Source organism: Bos indicus, chromosome 20, assembly GCF_029378745.1.
Source record: "Bos indicus isolate NIAB-ARS_2022 breed Sahiwal x Tharparkar chromosome 20, NIAB-ARS_B.indTharparkar_mat_pri_1.0, whole genome shotgun sequence".
Taxonomy (NCBI): domain Eukaryota; kingdom Metazoa; phylum Chordata; class Mammalia; order Artiodactyla; family Bovidae; genus Bos; species Bos indicus.
Window position 1 is genome coordinate 8,474,055 of NC_091779.1, and position 20,624 is coordinate 8,494,678.

Genomic DNA, 20,624 nt, shown 5'->3' on the forward strand with positions numbered 1-20,624 from the left:
TTATTGAAATACTGGTGAGAAGGAAAAAATACTGGAGAGTTAGGTAAAAACTCAAAATCTACTTAACATTTTTGCATATCCTCCTTTGTATTTTCCATTTTTGCTCCCAAGGCCATATTGTATATGCATACTTAAAATGTTTGACATAGGAAATATTTACTTAAGTCCCTAAAAGTCTAAATGTGTACTGTATTATTCAGAATAAACTCACTGTATAGAAATAATTCCTTGGATATTCTTTTTAAGGATAATATGCATTATTACTCAGAATAACTCACTGTATAGAAATAATTCCTTGGATATTCTTTTTAAGGATAATATGCATTCTAATTCTGACTTAACTGTTGCATATTTAAACACTGTACGTGTTTTGAAAGTGCAGACAGAGAAAGCTGAAATAAAGAGTATCTACCTTTGTAACAATCAATTCAGAAAGCTGAAATAAAGAGTATCTACCTTTGTAACAATCAATGAATAGATTTTTGTGGAATTCCTTTCAGCTCAGAAGTGAAAAACAGGTGCTTAATCCAACTACTTCCCGCCTCTGCACCTCTAACTTCAGCTCACTGTATGAGTGGTTTTTGTGTGACAGCCTTTGCTTTGGATGTCTTTATATTATAGTTTTCTTTACACTGATATAATCTTTCTGGTTCTTTCCTAATCAGTTTTTCTCTGCTTCTGATAGCCCCAGAGTAATATTTGTTGTTATATCTTAATAGAGAGGAAAGAAGAGCAGGGGGATGGAAGATAATGCAAAAATACTGTATATTTTTATAATTTATCCAGTATCATTAATAGATCCTGTATAGAAACTGGACATAATTAGTACAAAATTGAGACAGTTAAACCTCAGAGTTATTCTTGATTTCTTAAACACTATACATTGCTAGAAAAGGAAAAATTGGGTAACAGTATTTTAGATATACTTTAGGATCATTAGTCAACACATACATCTGCTTTCAATACAATACCTTGTGAAGTTTCACTGTGCTTTTCAATTTCACAGAGTGTCCCAATCAAATTATCATCTTCTATCATATTTAAATAAAACAAAATATTGCAGGAAAAGAAAATACTTTCAAGAACAAGAAGCAAAAACTTAAATCTGAACACAGAGCTGAATAAATATCACAATAGAGAGAGAGAGAACATTTTAGATAGATTTAAAGAAACTCTTGCACAAAGTCCACATTACATCCTCCTGCATGCCTATACCATCAATGCCACCTACTTTGATTCTCCTATTGCCAGCACTGGCTAAAACGATAAATATTTTCCAACTTAATCAAAATTAAAGTTTCCTTTACAAACAGAAAACCTTATGAACTATCTAGGTAATGGGAAAGGACTAAAGCAATTTTAGTAACTCAGACCTGCTTGATTTCTAACAGGACCCACCTATGTTCTTTATGAGTAAAACACAGATTCTATGGAAATAAAAAGTAAGAAAACCACATATGCAAACAAAATATAAAAAGAAAGTGCCCATTACAGCAAACAGAAATACTTATTGAATATATTATTCACATAAAGTTAAAACATGGGAAAAACAGTCTGTTCACAAAGGTATATAAAATAAAATAGTAACACCATGTTCAGACATTTAGAAATCTAATCATTTTTCTCAGCCTGTACCACTCATGCAATTTTTATATTGGATACACACAGAAGATGCATTTCTTCTGAGTTTTGACAAATCAAATTGGGTATAATTAAATCAGCTTAATTAGAGTTGGGATTCTGAAACTTAAGATGCATCAGAATGGCCTGGAAGGCCTATTCAAGGACTGCTAGCCCCACTTCACAGTTTCTAACTTAAAAGGACTGCATTTCTATTAAGTTTCCAGGTGATACAGACAGATGCTGCAGGTCCAAGGATCACACTGCAAGCACAAAGCCCTCTTTCTTTCAGAGTCAACTGCTTTTTAAAACAAATTTTTTTAGGAATGCAAATATCAATTCACAGTAGAAAGTACTGCATCATATTCTGCCTTCAATTATATTTATATTGGTCAAAAATTTATAAGTTTGATGCATTCTTAACAGTGCTAATCATGATTAAAATTCTCTATTCAGATAATATAAAATGTGAAAAAGAAAAGGAACTATCATTATTAGTTTGATAATGCCAGGTGTGTTTCCAAAAACCAAAATGTCAAATGTTAAAACTTTACTACCATCAATCAACCTGATCATATTTTGGACATTAACTTTTGCATGCAATCTGTGATACTTACTTACCTACAGTTGGAGTATTGGCAGCACTTAGTGAAGCAGAAGATGAGATAGAGGAAGAACTTTCTGCCCGTGCTAATGGAGCAGCAGGAGGTGGGCTGGTATTAGAAGTTACAGGTGGGCTGAATGGCCTGGGCTTAAAAACGAAATGTCATTTACCAAAATGCTCAAACAATCCCCCAGTTATCAGAAAATATTTTTAGGTATCAAGTAAGATTAGTTTTAACATACTATTAATAAACCAAATTTATTGTGTTTCTTAAAACTCACAATTAGATACCATAGAGCTGAAAAGGCTATTTTAAAATAATCCTGTCAAGAGAATCTTTGTATATAAAACTTTTTCTGTAATGTATATAAAACTTTTTCTGTATTTTAAAAAGCGTACTTAAGATATATTCTCAGAAGCTAAATTATTAAACAGTATGAAAGCTTTTCATACATAATGCCAAACTGCTTCCTATTTGGGTAACTCAATTTACCCCATTGCCTATAATAATATAAGAGAATATTTTTCTGCACTCTTGCCAGCAATGAATCGATGAACCTTAGGAGAAGGAAAAATAATAAATTTTTAAATATTTTAGCTAATGCTATAGATAAAAACAAAACTGGCATTTCTGTCTTACGAGCTGTCTATATTAGCTTTGCCTGATTTAGTTTGAGGAGGTCTTAGTATTATCTGAGTTTTCACTAACTCTTTTTTTCATTTGAAGCAAGTATTTTCTTCCTAAATATTGCTTCACTTTTGGCATTTATAAACCTGTCTACATTTTCCTTATAATTCATTGTAATGCCTCCTTACTGAGAAAAGTTTGCCCCATTCAGAGGAGAAAATCTTAATTCTATTGTCTCTCCAGTTTTCTGGTTAAAAACAAATACAAAAAATATGATTCTAATCCATTTATCTTTTACTTGGTGAATGGATTTTTTCCTTCCAAATTCCTAACTGTTCCAATAATACATTACCAACACTTCCTGAGGTGTTTCATCTTTAAAATATGGAATACTGAGCTTAATTAAAAACAACCCTTTCCTGTTTATAAAGTTATGTGAATTAAGTATTTAGTTAGTGCCTGCTGCTGCTGCTAAGTCACTTCAGTCGTGTCCGACTCTGTGCGATCCCACAGACAGCAGCCCACCAGGCTCCCCCGTTCCTGGGATTCTCCAGGCAAGAACACTGGAGTGGGTTGCCATTTCCTCCTCCAATGCATGAAAGTGAAGAGAAAGTGAAGTTGCTCAGTCGTGTCCGACTCTTAGTGACCCCATGGACTGCAGCCCACCAGGCTCCTCCGTCCATGGGATTCTCCAGGCAAGAGTACTGGAGTGGGGTGCCATCACCTTCTCCCTACTTAGTGCCTACTACATGTCAAGTCATGGGTACTAGATACAAAGAGGTGAAAGACACTTTCTGTCCCCAGTTATTTGGGTTCTATTCAGTCAGACTCTCCCAAACTAGTCTTCTTTCCTTCAATCTGTTCTGTTTTACTTCAGCTAAAACATTCAATACATGGATTATGGGGTAACACTGCAGATGTGTATCAGGGGAAAAGATTAAGCTTGACACTTAGAAATTTAATTCTGGCAATTAAACTGGCAAGTAAAAGATGAAGTAAAGCAGGGAAAATTTTTCTATACTGTGAAGACTTAAGTAGAAAATGCCAAGGATTTAGCAGTAAAGGAACATACAGAAAAATATCATTTGCATATTAAATCAAAACAGTTATAATGAAAAAGAAAACTGAGTACATACTATTTCATTAATCCCACAGAGTTTGCCTGAAGTAAGCTTTGGTCTGGAAGCAGGCCTTGGAGGTGGGACAATGGTGCCTACAGAAAGAGGAGTTGTGGGCCTGGCTGGTGGGTGGAAAAAGAGGATTTGAAGAAAACCATTAATACATAGCAATCCTTAGATAAAAACATTCCATGACAGAGGAATCATTAGGATTCAAAGCTCATTTTTCAGAAGTTCTTTTTCTTTCAAATGTAATTATGGCTATTTGTGAAATGCTGGGAGTCTATCAAATATGACTTTCTCAGAGTTACCAATAATATTCCTGAAAAAAATTAAGTTTTCAATAAAACTGACAATTATAAATTATATTAGCTTCAATTATTTATACATATAAAAATTAAACCTAATAAGAAGGTAAAAGTAAACTAAGGCCTAAGGTCTTTAGTTTCTTGCCAATATTTGTACTTTACACTTATGTAAGAACAAGCCTTTGAAGCAACATCTTCAAAGTAAAAACATGAACTCTAAATAAAATATCTACCTTAATTAAACTTGTAATCTCACTTTTAAGTTGAACCACACTGTGCCATTTTTTGGTGACAATCAAAATATCTTATTAGTTTACAAAAACCCTCCCCAAATCACTATAATTAATTTTTGGCAAACACAGAAAATTATATATTAACTTCCTAAATCCTACATAAATTTAGTGTTCAATGTTTTTCACCACTATTTGCAAATGTTGCAGTTTTAAAAATCAGAAATACAAATCTTAGTAGTCCTAATTAGAAATAACTCTCAGCATGACAGAAATTAATGAATAAAGTTCAAGCGTATATTATCAAAAGTTACACACGTATTAGCATAATCAAAGCAAGAATGTAGAATGGAAGCAAATACATTTAAATAATCCTTAATTAAAAGGCCCTTCAAATTCCTTTGGTCCACTCTAAGAAGTGGGTCTGTAATTTAGATTGAAGAATGTATCTCAGTAACTTCTGTACATTTACAACGCGCCAAGCTAAAAATATAAGAAAGTGCCTGAGTACGCACACAGAAAAATAAACAGTAGAGCTCAGAACTCTTAGTCAGCAATGGAGGAGTAAAAGGGAGCGTGGAGGTGGTAGGAAGAGACCCAAAGAAAAAGGCAGTTACATAGGAGTGAAGCAAATGCATGGGGGCACGGAATTATCTAGAAAGCAGATCACATGGAGAGATAAAAGATGCAAGCACAGTTCAGGCTGCCTGAAGAAAACAGTAGAACCCTGATGAGAAATTAAGTTTAGCAGCTGCCATCTTCCAGTCAGCACCGGTTCTTTCATGCTGCCCCCTTACTGTAAGCTGAACGCTGGAAAAAATGTGAAATAACCTGAGGGCTGGAATACTTCCTTGTGCGATGACACATTTACTTTAAAGATGTGTTCATTATCAACAAAACCAGCAGTGACCAACACTCAAGCTACTTCACGCTTGTGAGAGGGCTTAACATAGCAGAGGTATTAACACGTGAATACAGAACAAGTGGCATTTAGACGGATTCAATCCAAGCCTGGTAGGAGTGTCAAGTTCCACTTCTTCGAATAATCAGAATTTGCTTTTTGAGAAAAACTAACAGCAATATTCATTGTCTTCACCGTTACAAATTAATCTATTAGTTATAAGTTACAATACATAAATTATAAACAAATCTATCCAAAGCACCAGAGAACCTGAAAGTATTTTCATTCAGCTTTACAAGGCAATCTCGAGTGCCTTCTGGGCTCCACTAGTAATTTTAACAAGTTCCTCAGTAAAGGAAATCCACCAACTTTGCAACCATGAAGCAAAAGAAAATTTTTTATGCTTCCTGGTGGCGTCATCACAGCAGGAGAGCAGAGAGGGTTGGTGGAATAGTCTGGTGATGGGTTTTCTAGACCCCAAATCTGACCTGGTTTCAAGTTAACACTGAATTATCACACGCCCAGACAAATCAATCTGGGAGAGAAAAGCGGAGTTCCTATTTTGTTCATTAAGAACAACAGCAACAGAAGAAAGCAACTGAAAACTAGAAGCAACAAGAAAATTCTAAAATTAAAATATAAATCTATATAGGCAAATAGTTCTTATTTCAGGTAGTATTATTTTAATTACTCAAAAACAGAAAATTTTAATAATACATGGAACAAGATAAGGAGCTCAAACTTTATATTCATCGCAGAAAATAATTACAAGAATAAGAAACTAAATTTAAGGCCCCAAAATATATAAAGCCAGAATTATTCTTTTTTTTTCCCAGAGGAGCAAAAGGTAATGCTAAGAGTCCGTAAAAGTCTAAAAGATTTGACAAGGTGTCAAAGTGATGGTGCTGGGTACTGTGTTCCTCAACAAGCAATAAAACTTAAAACTGTCACAGGGAGTAAGACAGGCGAAATCAGTGTTGGAGTTGAGATGGTCTATACTAGCACTTATCAAAGGGGAAGCAGGTATGAGATATTTATATTAAACTTTATATACATGTTTTTATTATATATAAATTTGTATGTAAGTTATACATATATAACATCTATATGGTAGAAAAAGCAACTGAAAACACTTCTGTACCAAGCTCCAAGCATGTTTTTTAAATACAAAACACTGAAAGGTTTAATGTATCAGTTACTAACTGATAGGAATTATTTTCTTAGACTAGTTTAGTTGAGATGGAGTCATTAATGAATTAACATTCTGGAGGGGACAAAAGAGAGGAGGGAATAATCTGACAACCTGGCCCATTCTAACGTGAAAATGGGTTAATGGTGTAGACAATGTTAAAATAAGGGAGACATGTACTGCAAAAAGAGGTGGAAGGAAATTTAAGACAAAATGCCTATTTAATAATTTCACTTACAGCCAGTCTTATGAAATAGAATCATCATAATGTATTCATCAGTTTTATCAATAATTATATCCTGTCCGGGTGAAGACCTAATAATAATTATTGCACAGCAGAATAACTCTTTTCAACAACACTAACATTCTTTGAAGGGAAAATAATATAGTATTTTTTAGACTTAATAGGAAGGTTTTAAAAAGCGTATCAAAATAAATTTTAAAATAAGCAAAAACAAAGTTTTATCACTCCCAACCCACTCAACATCAAATGACAACTAAAGTATCATTTTTTTGTTTTACCTGAAGTTGAAAGGAATATGGGCAAAACATTCTTTAGACGGTAGCAAGAGGAAAAGAGCAATTTTTTGAAAAGAGAGAGATTGTGCTAAAGAAAACAGAAACAATGGTGGAATTATGAAGAAATTTCTGTATGGCGGAAACCTCTGTGAGAACAGACAATGTGAGAATTTTGATTAAGACCTTAATACAACTTCAGTTTTTCCTATACAATTATTTTACTTATAAGATCCATTAGTAAGATTAGTTTCCTAAAACTGAACAGTAAACAAAAGCCAAATGAGAAAGGCTATAATGCCACTTCAGAATATGTTCAATTATCTAACGACTGATTCTTACTCTTCAAAATTCTCAATTTTTCAGTTAAGGTTGCCTAAAATCCACGTAATTTCTAGAACTAAAAAACATTAGTTTCTAAACAATCCAACTGGAAATACTAGTGTTTATTTTAGTATTTGTAGCAAAGTGTTTCAGTGTAACTTACTGTTTTATCTGCCAGAGTATGATGAATTGAATGAAGATTTTGGAATTAGTAAAATCCAGGTTTGAATCTATGCCTCATTTCCTAGTTATACGGTGTTAGAGAAGTTCCTGATCATCTCTGAACTTTAATTTTTTCATATATAAAATACTGACAATAAAAAGGACTTCATGCAACACTTCCTTAACTCTAAATACTGTATGGCATTTCTGAAATCCCAAAGAAGTTTGAAGATCAACTTAAAGTGATTTTATTTTCTGTTTTTGAACAAGCGGTTTTATTAAACATGCTTTGATTGTTGACTAATGGGATTTTATATTTTGAAGAAAAGAGGAATTTAATATATTCTTTCCAGAAGACTAACTAAAATGCATTCATTAAGTTCTTTTCATGCACTTCTTGGGAAGTGCTGAAGCCTTTCTGGAAAGCAGTTTGGCAATAAGCCATCAATGGGCATACCTTGTGACTCCTAAATCTTGTACTGATAAATTATTATAAAGATATGAGACGTGTGGACAAAATCTGTTTTATCTATTAATGTCCATAACAATAAAAATTGGATGCAATTTGAATGTACATCAAGAATGGACTAGTTATATTAACACACATCTTATATATTACTAGTTATATATAACATACACTAGTTATATTAACACAATAACACACATCTATATTAACACACAGTTGAATACTAAAAATTATTATTTGTGCAGTGATATACAAAGGGAAAAAAAGTTGGTTTTTGATGAATTTTTACTTTAAAGACATATGGTCTTTAATGTAAATTAACAAATCAGTACACAATTACTTTTATATGGCAATATGATCAGAGGACAAGTTAAATTTTTGATAGTGAAGTACAACATTGAAATAATGGATAAATCAGTTAGAAAAAATAACTGCTGCAGTTTAAAAAAATAAATATATTTACCTGATGACGATGATGAAGTTAATGAAGCTGAAGACGATGAATCAAGAGATGGTCCAAACAGGGGGTCCCAAGCAAGTAAATCACTGGTCCCTTTCCTATCACAACATTTTAAAAAGAAGCATTTTAGCAAATGAGCATTTTATTAGTTATAAAATCTAGGAATACATTTCATAGAAAGAACTACAACAGCAATATATATGATCAAAGAACTGGATGTTCTGCCAGTTGAATATATGAAGAACTTAATTAGCAGGTAAATAGGTTTAATAAACTGTATTAACTGCTATAAACAGAACCCTACAATAACATTATGTAAAGTTCTTAAGTGAGAATAGTTTAATCCCTACAAATTAAATCTTGTTATATTCTAATAATCATAGGAGCTGCCAGAATGGAAATTAATTTCAGTTTTACAAATGAAAAGCAGCATGGGGAGTCTAAAAGAGCTGCCTAAACTCACGGAGCTAACTCTATGGCAGTGTCAGATTTGTGAAATTCACATCTAGAACCCAGTCTTGGACAGAAATTTCTTAAGTGACATGAAATCAAATAGAAATTTTGTAAGTTGATGAAGAAAGGGGGTAAAGGACTTTTTAAAAAGTATCTTTTAAGTACAGGGTGGTGGCTTAAGCCCTATGTATATAAATGACGCTACAAACTTCAACGGTCTGACCACTGTAGTAAATCATAAACAGGCAGAATTTCTCCCTCGGTAATCCCTGCCTGGGCCACTGGATGTATGGGTCATACATGCCTTTTTATGAGAGGTTACCAAGACTAACTACAAAATCAAGAGCATGAACATTTTCGTTTCAGAAACCTCCATGTGCTGCATAACCAAAGATTTTCCTCCACTAACCTTTGGAATCCTCCAAACTAGTTACTCTCAGGATTTCAATCTTGGCTCTTCACTTTAATACAAACTTTTATATAAATGTTTCTCTTTTTCATTTTAGTCATACCCCTTTTAAGATGCTTAATCTCTATTCTGAACACCTGACCTTTGTACCCCTTTTTAAACTAATTTTCCCAAATTTACTGAGATATTCTTGACAAATAAAAATTGTATTTATGCAAAAAAATAAAATTGATCCCCACTTTAAAATAATTTAATGTATCAAACTACCATTATTTAAAATATTTTTTAGAAATCTGAGAAAACAGGCCCACGATAATAAAATATTACAATCACTTATAAGTGGAGATCTAATATCTCAACAGGTACCCATATGGAAACACACTTATGATAAAGTACAGAATCATAATTGTATAAATGATTCCTGAAAACAGTCTTAAAACACTAAACAACTTATCTTTAAAAATGAAAAATCAAATGAATACCACTGGTGTGCTCAATTAGTGCTTAGCTTCGGAAGTTTCCATTTCAAACTATCCATTTAATTAAGTCTACTTTTACTCATGCAATAAATATTTAAAGTATTCTTACTAATATAGAAGTGAGGGAAAAAACCCATGCAACACTGGCTTAAAATATTTTTTCTTTTTAAGAACAACTGGCAACACGTCTTCTCTCCTTTATCAACTTAATTGAAACATTTCGTTTTGAGGTTCATAAAGTATACAGTCTACTTTACAAAGTCAAAATTGAAGGAAAAGTGAGAGAATTTCCATGAGAATAACTAGTTGAAATATAGACATGCACGCTGCTGTATTTAAAATGAATAACCAGTGTCCTACTGTGCAGCACAGGGAACTCTGCTCAGGGTTATGTGGCAGCCTGGACAGGAGGGGAGTCGGGGGGAGAAAGGATACATGTACATGTGTAGCTGAGTCCCTTGCTCTCCACCTGAAACTGTCACAACACTGGTAATCAGCTACACGCCAATGTAAACTAGAGTTAAAAACAAATAGACGTGCATGACTTTGGGATACTATCATTTACTTACAAAAGCAGTGAGGATCCCAAAGCCAAATACAGTGGAATGAATGTTTTTCTAATTATCATAGAAATAAATACTGTCAAATGAGAAATAATTTAAAACATCTAAAAACTCTGACATTTCACAGCTTAGGAAATGGGATGAATATAAACAGTCTTCTAGAGTTAAAACTACAGAGAAAGTAAAACTCTCTAGGAAGAAAAAAAGGATACTTAAAATTTAAATGTAGTGGGGAGGAAAGGATTAAATAGGTAGAAGACACAGGATTTTTAGGGCAGTGAAATTATTCTGTACGATACTATAATGGTGGACACATGTCATTATCCATTTGTCAAAACTCACAGGATACATACAACACCAAGAGTGAATCCTAATGTAAACCATGGACTTTGGGGGTGTTAACAATTTGTCAGCAGAGGTTCATCAATTGTAACTATGCTCCTCTGGTGGTGGATTCTGATAGCAGGGGAGGTTTGGCATATGTGGAGGCAAAGCGTATATGCAAAAACCTCTGTACCTTCCACTCAATTTTGCTGTGAACCTAAAATTTCTCTAAAAAATAAAGTCATTTACAAAAGATTTTGAACGTAAAACTTACTCATTGGATGCAGCAGACGGCTTTGATTTTGTTAACTCTTCACCTAGTTAAAAAGTTGAAATATTATGAAAAAATTAATCCAATAAAATATTTTAATGTAAAGAGAACTACTACACACAGATCAACTTTTAAATTCTGATAATAACACACACACACACGAAGAAAAGGAAAACAATCCTTTTACAAATTTTCTACCATTTAAGAATATTAAAATAAGAGCTGAATTTCTGCTGAACCTTTATCTCTAGTATCTTTGATAAGAAATAACTTGAGTCAACTAAACCATCATATTTGTTAAACTGCTGTTCATAAAAAAATATGGGATGCAACTCTAAAAATCAGAACAGATGTTTAAAAGCGTATGTACTACTCAATAATTTTAACTGATGAATCATGAAAGCACTTTTCAAGCTCTAAGATATTATTAGTGATTATTTTATTGACCAAAAGTAGATACTAACTCTTGAAGAACACCTTATTTTTAAAAATAAAATTTTTGTAACAAACTGGAACAATAGTCTCTTTATGAGATAGTCTATTTTTCTACCTTCTGCATTTGTAACATGAATCATTTCATAAGCAACTGGTACCTGGGGGAACAGCATCAGTAAAGCAAAAGTTCTGTTGGTTCATAAGCAATTTTCACTGCACCTTAATGTTTTGCATCACCAAGAATAGCTGATGAATGCAGAACACATCAGCATGGGTAATTACAGCAAACTGTGAGGAATAACAGGCTTCCCTGGTGACTCAGTGGTAAAGAATCCACTTGCCAATGCAGGAGGCAACAGGTTCAATCCCTGGGTTGGGAAGATCCCCTGGAGAAGGAAATGGGAAACCCCTCTAGTATTCTTGCCTGGATAAGAATCCCATGGACAAAGGAATCTCGTGGGCCCATGGGGTTACAGAAGAGTTGGATACTACTTAGCGACTAAACAATAACAAATGTGGAATAATTCCACATTGTACATAATGCCCATTCATATCACATTCTCCCATTTGGCTTTTCTCAGCCATATGTTTTGCCTCAAAGTGTTTACTGTGGTGTTCTTTATCTTTCTGCACTTTGCCCTCATCTTCATAACTCAGTTGCTGAAACTGAGTTTATACTCTTTTTCCTATCCCCTATCAACAAGCTACTTACCATTTATTTTTTAAAAGTATTAATGAAATCTTACTTTTAGTTTGGTATTTACTAAGAATAGGTCTTTTGAACTGTGCTAGAATTTTTAATTACGACTGATGTCATGGTTTTTATTAGGCACTGTTCACAAAACTGCGTAACTTTGGTGTGGGCTGCTCAGCTCTGTTTTTCCCACAATGGGCGCTATATTTGGGCTTCCCTGATAGCTCAGCTGGTAAAAAATCTGCCTGCAATGCAGGAGACCCTGGTTCGATTCCTGTTATGTTTAACTCATGATTCTGCAAATGATGTTACCATCCCCAAATCATTTGTAGTATAATTTAAGTTACTATACTAGAAACTTTATAATAGAAACTATAAATGTGATATGACTTAAAGACCAAGCTAAAACTCAGAAGCGCCTTCTGCTTCATGAAGAGTTATGATAGTTTAACTGTTTTATAAGCTTAATCAGAAGCTGCTCTTTGGTTTTGCTGATTTATGAAAAATGTGGTAGTCATGTATTAAAGCTTAAAGCACATCTTAAAACTAAAAGAAATAATACACATAAATTGTCTTCTGTTGCAAAATAGGTATACTTCTATAGTCTGTTGTCATGGTTAATGATTAGCAAAGACCATTCCTACAACTACGTATGTTAGGCTACAAGCTTAGCAAATTCTCTAATAAATTTTAATAGACTTAAAATAACCAATTTAAATGTCAAACTTACTAGATGAATTCCGATTCATCTGCACCTAAAATAGAAATGCAAAAACCAAGTGCCATCAAACAAATAATTTAATGTTTGTAATACAATTACTTGATAAAATGTTAACACTGAGAACATAATTTTAAGTTTTTCATATATTTGCTCAATTATAAACTGTATTTAGCTAAAGAGATTACAGAAAAAACCTTTTGTTTTATAATCAAAAATAACATGTGTACCTTTAAATAATTCAATAAAATGAAATGTTTTAAAATACTAGTATCTACAGCAAGATACTATGACTTGCTAATCTAAAAGCAAATATTTTGAAAATCAATGCTTAAATATACAATGATTTTTTAGGTCAATAAATAAAAATATAAAATTTTGCACTTACTGGGCTGTGTCTCTAGTAGTACATGGAAAGAAAAAGAAAAACAGTGTTAAAAAAAGGAAAAAGAAAAACCACAGTATTCATTTCAGAGTTTGAAATATATTTTTATGCTCTAACAATCTGTCTATTCCCTTCTTAATTGTATCTAAAATCTATATATATATACTTAAAAGACATACACTGTTGGGGGAAAAAACAATTTAAGCTAGATAAGCAAACTAGGCAACAAAATATACTCTCAAGAGCCTCTTTTCAAACCTGATATTAATAATTAATTTTTCTGATTATTACTTATTTTCTGAGTATGAAATCAATACATTCCTTTTAAAAAAAAGAAAATAGCACAAAGCATCAATTATCTCCCTACCCAAAGATGATTAATATTTTATTTCCTCTAGGCTTTTATTTACATATATATTTTAAATTATTTATGCTCTTACACAATAAAACTTTTTAATGGCTTTACAACTTCCTACTTCATATATATATGCACCATGATTTAACCTTGGTATTAATAACAATGGTAGAATAAAACCTCACTTCAGAAATATCTTTTTGGTGGAAAAAACAGTTCTCAAATTCTAAAAGTGTAAAGGAAATCAGTCCTGAGTATTCATTGGAAGAACTGATTGCTGAAGCTGAAACTCCAATATTTTGACCACCTGATGCGAAGAACTGAATCACTGGAAAAGATCCTAATGCTGGGAATGATTGAAGGTGGGAGGAGAAGGGGATGACAGAGGATGAGATGGTTGGATGGCATCACTGACTCAATGGACATGAGTTAGAGCAAGCTCCAGGAGTTGGTGATGACAGGGAAGCCTGGCATACTGCAGTCCATGGGGTTGCAAAGAGTCAGACATGACTGAATGACTAAACTGAACTGAACTGATGACACTGGGAGAAAAACACTTTTTCCAACAAATACATATAAACTACTTAAATCTGCAATTAAATAATAATACAAAATGGCGAGAATTTTTATTCTCCATTATCAAGAACAGTAAGTTTAATATCAACCACAATAAGTATGTACAGATAAACTAACTTGACATTCTAAGACATACTTTTATTCCCCACAGTTTAACATTTCTGAATTTAAAAGTATGACATCATTAGAAAGATCCATTATGTTGATTGTTTTTCTGTCTCAAAACCTATCGTTCAGTATCTCAGAATTGAGGAATTAATCACTATCAACTAAGAATTCTTATCTGTGCCTTTTCCAGTATGAAAATTATGGAAAACAACCATTAATTACAGTGACAGGAAAAAAAAGAAGATACAATTTAATCATGAGATTCATTTTAATGGAATTCCCTTTTACAATAAAGCTTACCAAAAAAAAAAACCAAACCCAAAAAATGGATGAAAGACTTTAACATCAGATGAGGAAAAGGTTAATACTGTAGTTTACAAAATTCTGCCTGAGACATATAGTAGTATTTATAAAATACATCAATGGCAAAAATAGTGTATTTTCCATGCTTTCACTTAAAACACATTCAAAAGGAAACAAAACTAAGCCAAACTCACAAACTCATTTGCCTGTATAAAGATTATAAACTGTATACTCAATAAAGCTAAAAATATAATAAATTATTTCCTCATCCAAGATGCTTAAATTAACTATTACTAAGTGATTTTGAGGGTAAAGCGGCTGCCTATAATGCAGGAGACCCAGGTTCGATCTCTTGATTGGGAAGATTCCCTGGCAAAGGAAATGGCAACCCACTCCGGTACTCTTGCCTGGAAAATCCCATGGAAGAAGAAGCCTGGTAGGCTACAGTCCATGGAGTCAGAAAGAGTCGGACACGATTGAGCGACTTCACTTTCTTTCACTAAGTGATTTTTAATTTTTGTTAGTCCTTTGACCCAGGTTCAATCCCTGTGTTGGGAAGATCCCCTGGAGAAGGAAATGGCAACCCACTCCAGTACTCTTGCCTGGAAAATCCCATGGACAGAGGAGCCTGGTAGGCTACAGTCCACGGGGTCACAAAGAGTTGGACACGACTGAGTGACGTCACTAGAAACTATCCAGACACAGGTAGATAAGCTACTAAACAAAACCCAAAGGCTTCTATATAGTGAGTGGAAACTTGCTTATTTTCTTACTTACAGATACTGCTGGGGAGAGTGTTATATTTCCTATAGACACTTTTAATTCATCCAAGGAAGCCATTGTGTGATGTGAGTTGTTTGGATGCACAGGTTTGATTTCTATCCGATACTTCTTTGGTTCTTCATCTTCAGAATCAGAATCACTAGATGAGTAGAAATGGTTCTCTTTGGTATGTGAGTATTGGTTAAAGAATCGAGTTTTTACATTATCTTAGTGCACAACCAGTTTTTCACACATTGATAAAAAGGAACAAAAAACTTTAAAAGGTAAGATGGATTTTACCAGAAATATAACTACTAACTTATTCATAACATATCAAATAAAGAACACAGAGGCACATTTTATTACAATTAAAAATTAAAGTCTTTATTAAACAATAGATTATTTTGTTATAACTGTCTACTTATATATGCCAACACAATCCACAAGAATACCCAGATGGTAAAAGGATATCATTCTGATTTGCTTCTGGTTTTATACTATAGCCTTCTTCATCCACATCAGGAATGTTCTATGGGGAAAGAAAACAACTTTAACAATGGCTCCAACTGCAAAAACAGTAAAGGTTATCAAAACAGTCTTAATTTAACTATTACTGAGGGATTTTACTATAATTTATCAAATATCAAGAGATTAACAAAATTACTAACACTATGGGAAATTATGTCTTTTTAGTTAGCTTCTAATGATACTCCATACTTAAGATGTCTAAAAGAGAAGAGCACTGCAAACCAAACAGGATACACACGGAAAGGAAGAGAACAGGTGTTCCACTAGGCATGCCAGCAGTTCTGCGAACAACCAACTTTTCACCCAAATCTTCAAAATGAAGAAATAAAAGCATGGGATTGTGTGTATCATGGAAGAGAGGAGGTAAAATCAGAGGACTGACAGCTTGAGTACATGGAAATACATATCAAAATTACAAAACAAATAAATAAAAGACTACCAAGAAAATTTCAACTATACTAAAATACCATCTTTTACCCATGAGACTGGATAAAAATTCAAGTTTGAAAATATACTCTGTTGGCAAAGCTGTGAAGAAATGTACTTTTATATTGTGCTGGTATAAATACAAAATAGTACAATTCACACAGAGAGAAAAACAGCAGTATCTAATAAAAATATTTACATGCTTATTCTTCTACCCAAGAGTTCCTTTTCTAGGAATTTATTCTGAAGATATACCCCCCAAGAATTTAAAAATATACATGCAATAAGGTTATCTGTAACTCACAATTTTGGAAAGCACAACGTGTCCAAGTATAGATGAATAAATTATAGGTGTATACACAAAATTAAGTACTATGCAGGTATTTAAAAACAAAAAAGATGAGAAGTTTTTATGAACTGATATGTAGAGACCTCCAGGAAATACTGCTAACTGAAAAAAACAAGTACAAGAGAACATATATAGTATACTACCTTTTAAGTAAGAAAGATGGGGAAATTTAAAATTTAACATATAGATATGTTTATCTTTATTAAAAAAAATACTGAACAGATAAATAAAATAAAGCTGGTTCCAAAGAAGGAAGGGCAATGAAGCAGAAGGGATACAGAAGGGTCACTTCTCTAAAAATGCTTTTGTAGTTAGGCTAAAGACTATAAAATGTATGCTCAAATGGATCTGAAAAATATTAAAAACACATGTACGTATGCAAATGTAGTAAAACGTTAAAGGTATACAAGTGTTCTTTGTACTAGTTTACTCTTGTATATGTATTTTTTGAGGTTAGACTATATTTCCAAATTAAAAGTTTTTGAAAATGGGGAGGAAAAAAGGACTGCCAAGAAAAACCAGGGTTTACCAGTTGTATGTAACTGGACAGCCAATGGCCTTCCCAGGTGATGTAGTGATAAAGAAATCTGCCTGCTAACGCAGGAGACACAAGTTCAGTCCCTGGGTGGGGAAGATCCCTGGAGTAGGAAATGGCAACAAACATAAATATTCTTGGTTGGAAAATTCCATGGACAGAGGAGCCTGGTGGGCTACACACAGTCCATGGGGTCACACAGTCGGATACGACTGAGCATGCATGCAGAGGACAGCCTATATCATTTCTCCTGGTAAAGTTTCCCAGTCTTCCTCCAATCACTGGTTGAAGCTCATCAAGAGAAACATGAGGGATTGCTAATCTAAGAGGCACAGCACAAGGTTTACACAGTTTCAGCTTCCAAGTTATAACTGTATAAACCTTGTGCTGTGCCTGTTAGATTCTAATGTACCTGCTGCTGCTGCTGCTAAGTCGCTTCAGTCGTGTCTGACTCTGTGCGACCCCATAGACGGCAGCCCACCAGAATTCCCCGTCCTGGGATTCTCCAGGCAAGAACACTGGAGTGGGTTGCCATTTCCTTCTCCAATGCATGAAAGGGAAAAGTGAAAGTGAAGTCGCTCAGTCGTGTCCGACTCTTCGTGATCCCATGGACTGCAGCCTACCAGGCTCCCCCATTCATGGGATTTTCCAGGCAAGAGTACTGGAGTGGGGTGCCATTGCCTTCTCCCTAATGTAGCTAGCAGTGAGTTAACAGACTGGATTAAAGTTTAGAAGTGAAATATCTAATATAAGGTAAAGAGCAGATTCCATAGACAAAAAGATGACAAGTGATGTAGTTATGACCCCAGAAGTAGAGCACTTTCTTTGAGTTCTGTATGTTGCTTGCTAATGTGCAAATAATACTTAAAGTGCAAATAATATGCAAATGATACTTTAAAGAAACCTTGCCAAATGTGGATTCATTAAAAATCAGAATGAAAAAGTTTTTTTCAAAATACTTTATTTGTATGCTTGATACCCTATAAATATAGCAGATATTTAATCTCCTAGAGGTTCTATGTGGGATCTGCTACTTACCCTATTTTAAAATTTGTTTACAATACACTATACTATACAATGTACTAATTTAAAATAATACAGAGCTGTTTTCTATAAGACCAAATAAACTGCTTTGAATCAACCTCCTGCAAATTACATCAATAAACTCTGGTCAAAATAAACAAAAACATCCATCTGAAGACACTGGAGAGTGACCCACAGTAACCATCTAAAATGATATACAAAGTGATATGCTTCAGAAAAGAAACAAAAAAACCAAACTATAAATCCAAGTGAAATTCTAAAAACAAAAGGTTCAAATAACCCACAGAAAAGTAGGAAAAAGAAAACAAAATTCAAAGACAGGTAAGAACAAAAACAAAAAATTAAATGGCAGACAAACCCCAACATGTCAATAATTACATTACATATTAATATACTATACACATATATATCAAAAGACAGACTGACAGGATGGATTAAAAAAACATGACCCATATGCTACCCATAAGAAACTCACTTCAAATAAACAAAAAGGGGTAGGTTGAAAGGAAAATGAAAAAGTATATACACCAGGAAATATTCATTTAAAAAATAAAAATGACAGTGACTATTTCACTATTAGATACTAATAAAATAGACTTCAGAAAGAAAAATACCAGTGTCAAAAGAAAACTTTATGTACACAAAGACCTGTATACAATTGTTCAAAGTAGCATTTCTAATAGTCAAAAATTGGAAACAACTAAATATCCCACAATAAGTGAACAGACTTTGGTATACCTACATCGTGGAATACTGTTCAGCAATAAAAAGGAAGGAACTATTTATACATGCAACAATCTGGAATAATCTCCAGAAAAGGGTGCTGAGTGAAAAAATGTCCATCTGAAAAGGTTACATACAATACAATTCCACTTAAATAACATTACTGATATGACAAGTTTATAGAAATGGAGAAAAGATTAGTAGTTGCCAGAGGTGGTTGGTGGGGGGAGGGTAGTATCAGAAGAAAAGTGACAGAAAAGGGGCAATTAAAATGAAAGATCCTCCCAGAAATCCAGCAATCACACTCCTAGGTATTCACCCACTTGATAGTAAAACTATTTTCCCACAAAAACCTGCACACAAATGTTATTAAGCTGCTTTATTCATAATCACCTAAAAGAAGCAGCAAGCAAAATATCCTTCAATAGGTAAATAAGTAAACTGTGGGACATCTATACAGTGATACTCTTTACTGCCAAAAAAGGAATGAACTATGGAGTCATGCAACAATATGAATAAATCTTAAATGCATATCTAATATTCCTAGGGCAAAAGAATCCAGTCTGAAAAAGTTGTATCTTATAGGATCCCATTTATCTGACATTCTGGAAAAGGTCAACATATAGAGGTGATAAACAGATCAGTAAATTCCAGGGATCTGAGCACTAGGACAGGGTTAAATAGGTGAGGGAAAAAAAGATCCTTATTTAATGGTAATGTTGTTTTGACTGTATTAGTATCAATATTGGAGAAGGCAATGGCACCCCACTCCAGTACTCTTGCCTGGAAAATCCCATGGACAGAGGAGCCTGGTAGGCTGCAGTCCATGGGGTCGCAAAGAGTCAGATACGACTGTGCGACTTCACTTTCACTTTTCACTTTCATGCATTGGAGAAGGAAATGGCAACCCGCTCCAGTGTTCTTGCCTGGAGAATCCCAGGGACGGGGGAGCCTGGTGGGCTGCCGTCTATGGGGTTGCAGAGTTGGACACGACTGAAGCGACTTAGCAGCAGCAGCAGCAGCAGTATCAATATTCTAGTTATATATGTTACTGTACCAAAGTTTTACAAGATGTTACCATCAGGAGAGGCAAGATGAAAGGCACATGAGACTGCTCTGTATTATCTTTGTAATGATCTATAAATTGACAATTATTTAAAAATAAAATGCTTTCTTGGCATGTGTTTTTTTTAAAAAATAGCAGTAATTTTTACTGTATAAGGTTTTCAATGCTAGAACTATTCATGATATTGATAAAAACTTACACATTACCTGTTTACACCTTTGTCCATTCAATCCATGGTTTCTATATTAGGGCCCCATACTGCTAGAGCAAACTATTAAGTCAAAAGCAGTACAAGAAAAAGAAATGAGCAGGTAACTTTAGTCAACAACCTTAGAGGCAGTTGGCGGATAGTGGTGGTAGTAATTTTTTTTAAATATTGGGATAAGAGCTCACAAGTCAACGGTATATTTCTCAATCTCTCTGGAGAGGGGAAATTAGCTAAAACTAAAAGAAGAGAGCAATTTACAGTTCGTCAACTTTCAAAAGATCTATATCTCAAAATAATTTTTTAAAATTACATACATAGACCTTTTAAGAAAGGAAAAGAAAATGATGGATATTTCCCTACCAAAGTAGCTGACATTTAAGTTAC

General features: G+C 33.7%; 1 protein-coding gene across 2 annotated transcripts in view; it reads right to left on the bottom strand.

Annotated features, from left to right (window-relative positions):
• FCHO2 (FCH and mu domain containing endocytic adaptor 2) overlaps positions 1 to 20,624 on the bottom strand; it is a 126,227-nt gene that overhangs the window by 24,785 nt on the left and 80,818 nt on the right. For both annotated transcript variants that reach the window (XM_070774553.1, XM_070774554.1), the window contains 8 exons: positions 15,830 to 15,890; positions 15,377 to 15,549; positions 13,261 to 13,272; positions 12,885 to 12,909; positions 11,029 to 11,071; positions 8,530 to 8,624; positions 3,989 to 4,092; positions 2,242 to 2,371 (listed from right to left, as the gene is read on the bottom strand). In XM_070774553.1, the coding sequence (XP_070630654.1) occupies positions 2,242 to 2,371; positions 3,989 to 4,092; positions 8,530 to 8,624; positions 11,029 to 11,071; positions 12,885 to 12,909; positions 13,261 to 13,272; positions 15,377 to 15,549; positions 15,830 to 15,890 (643 nt within the window). The remainder of the gene's footprint in view (positions 1 to 2,241; positions 2,372 to 3,988; positions 4,093 to 8,529; positions 8,625 to 11,028; positions 11,072 to 12,884; positions 12,910 to 13,260; positions 13,273 to 15,376; positions 15,550 to 15,829; positions 15,891 to 20,624) is intronic.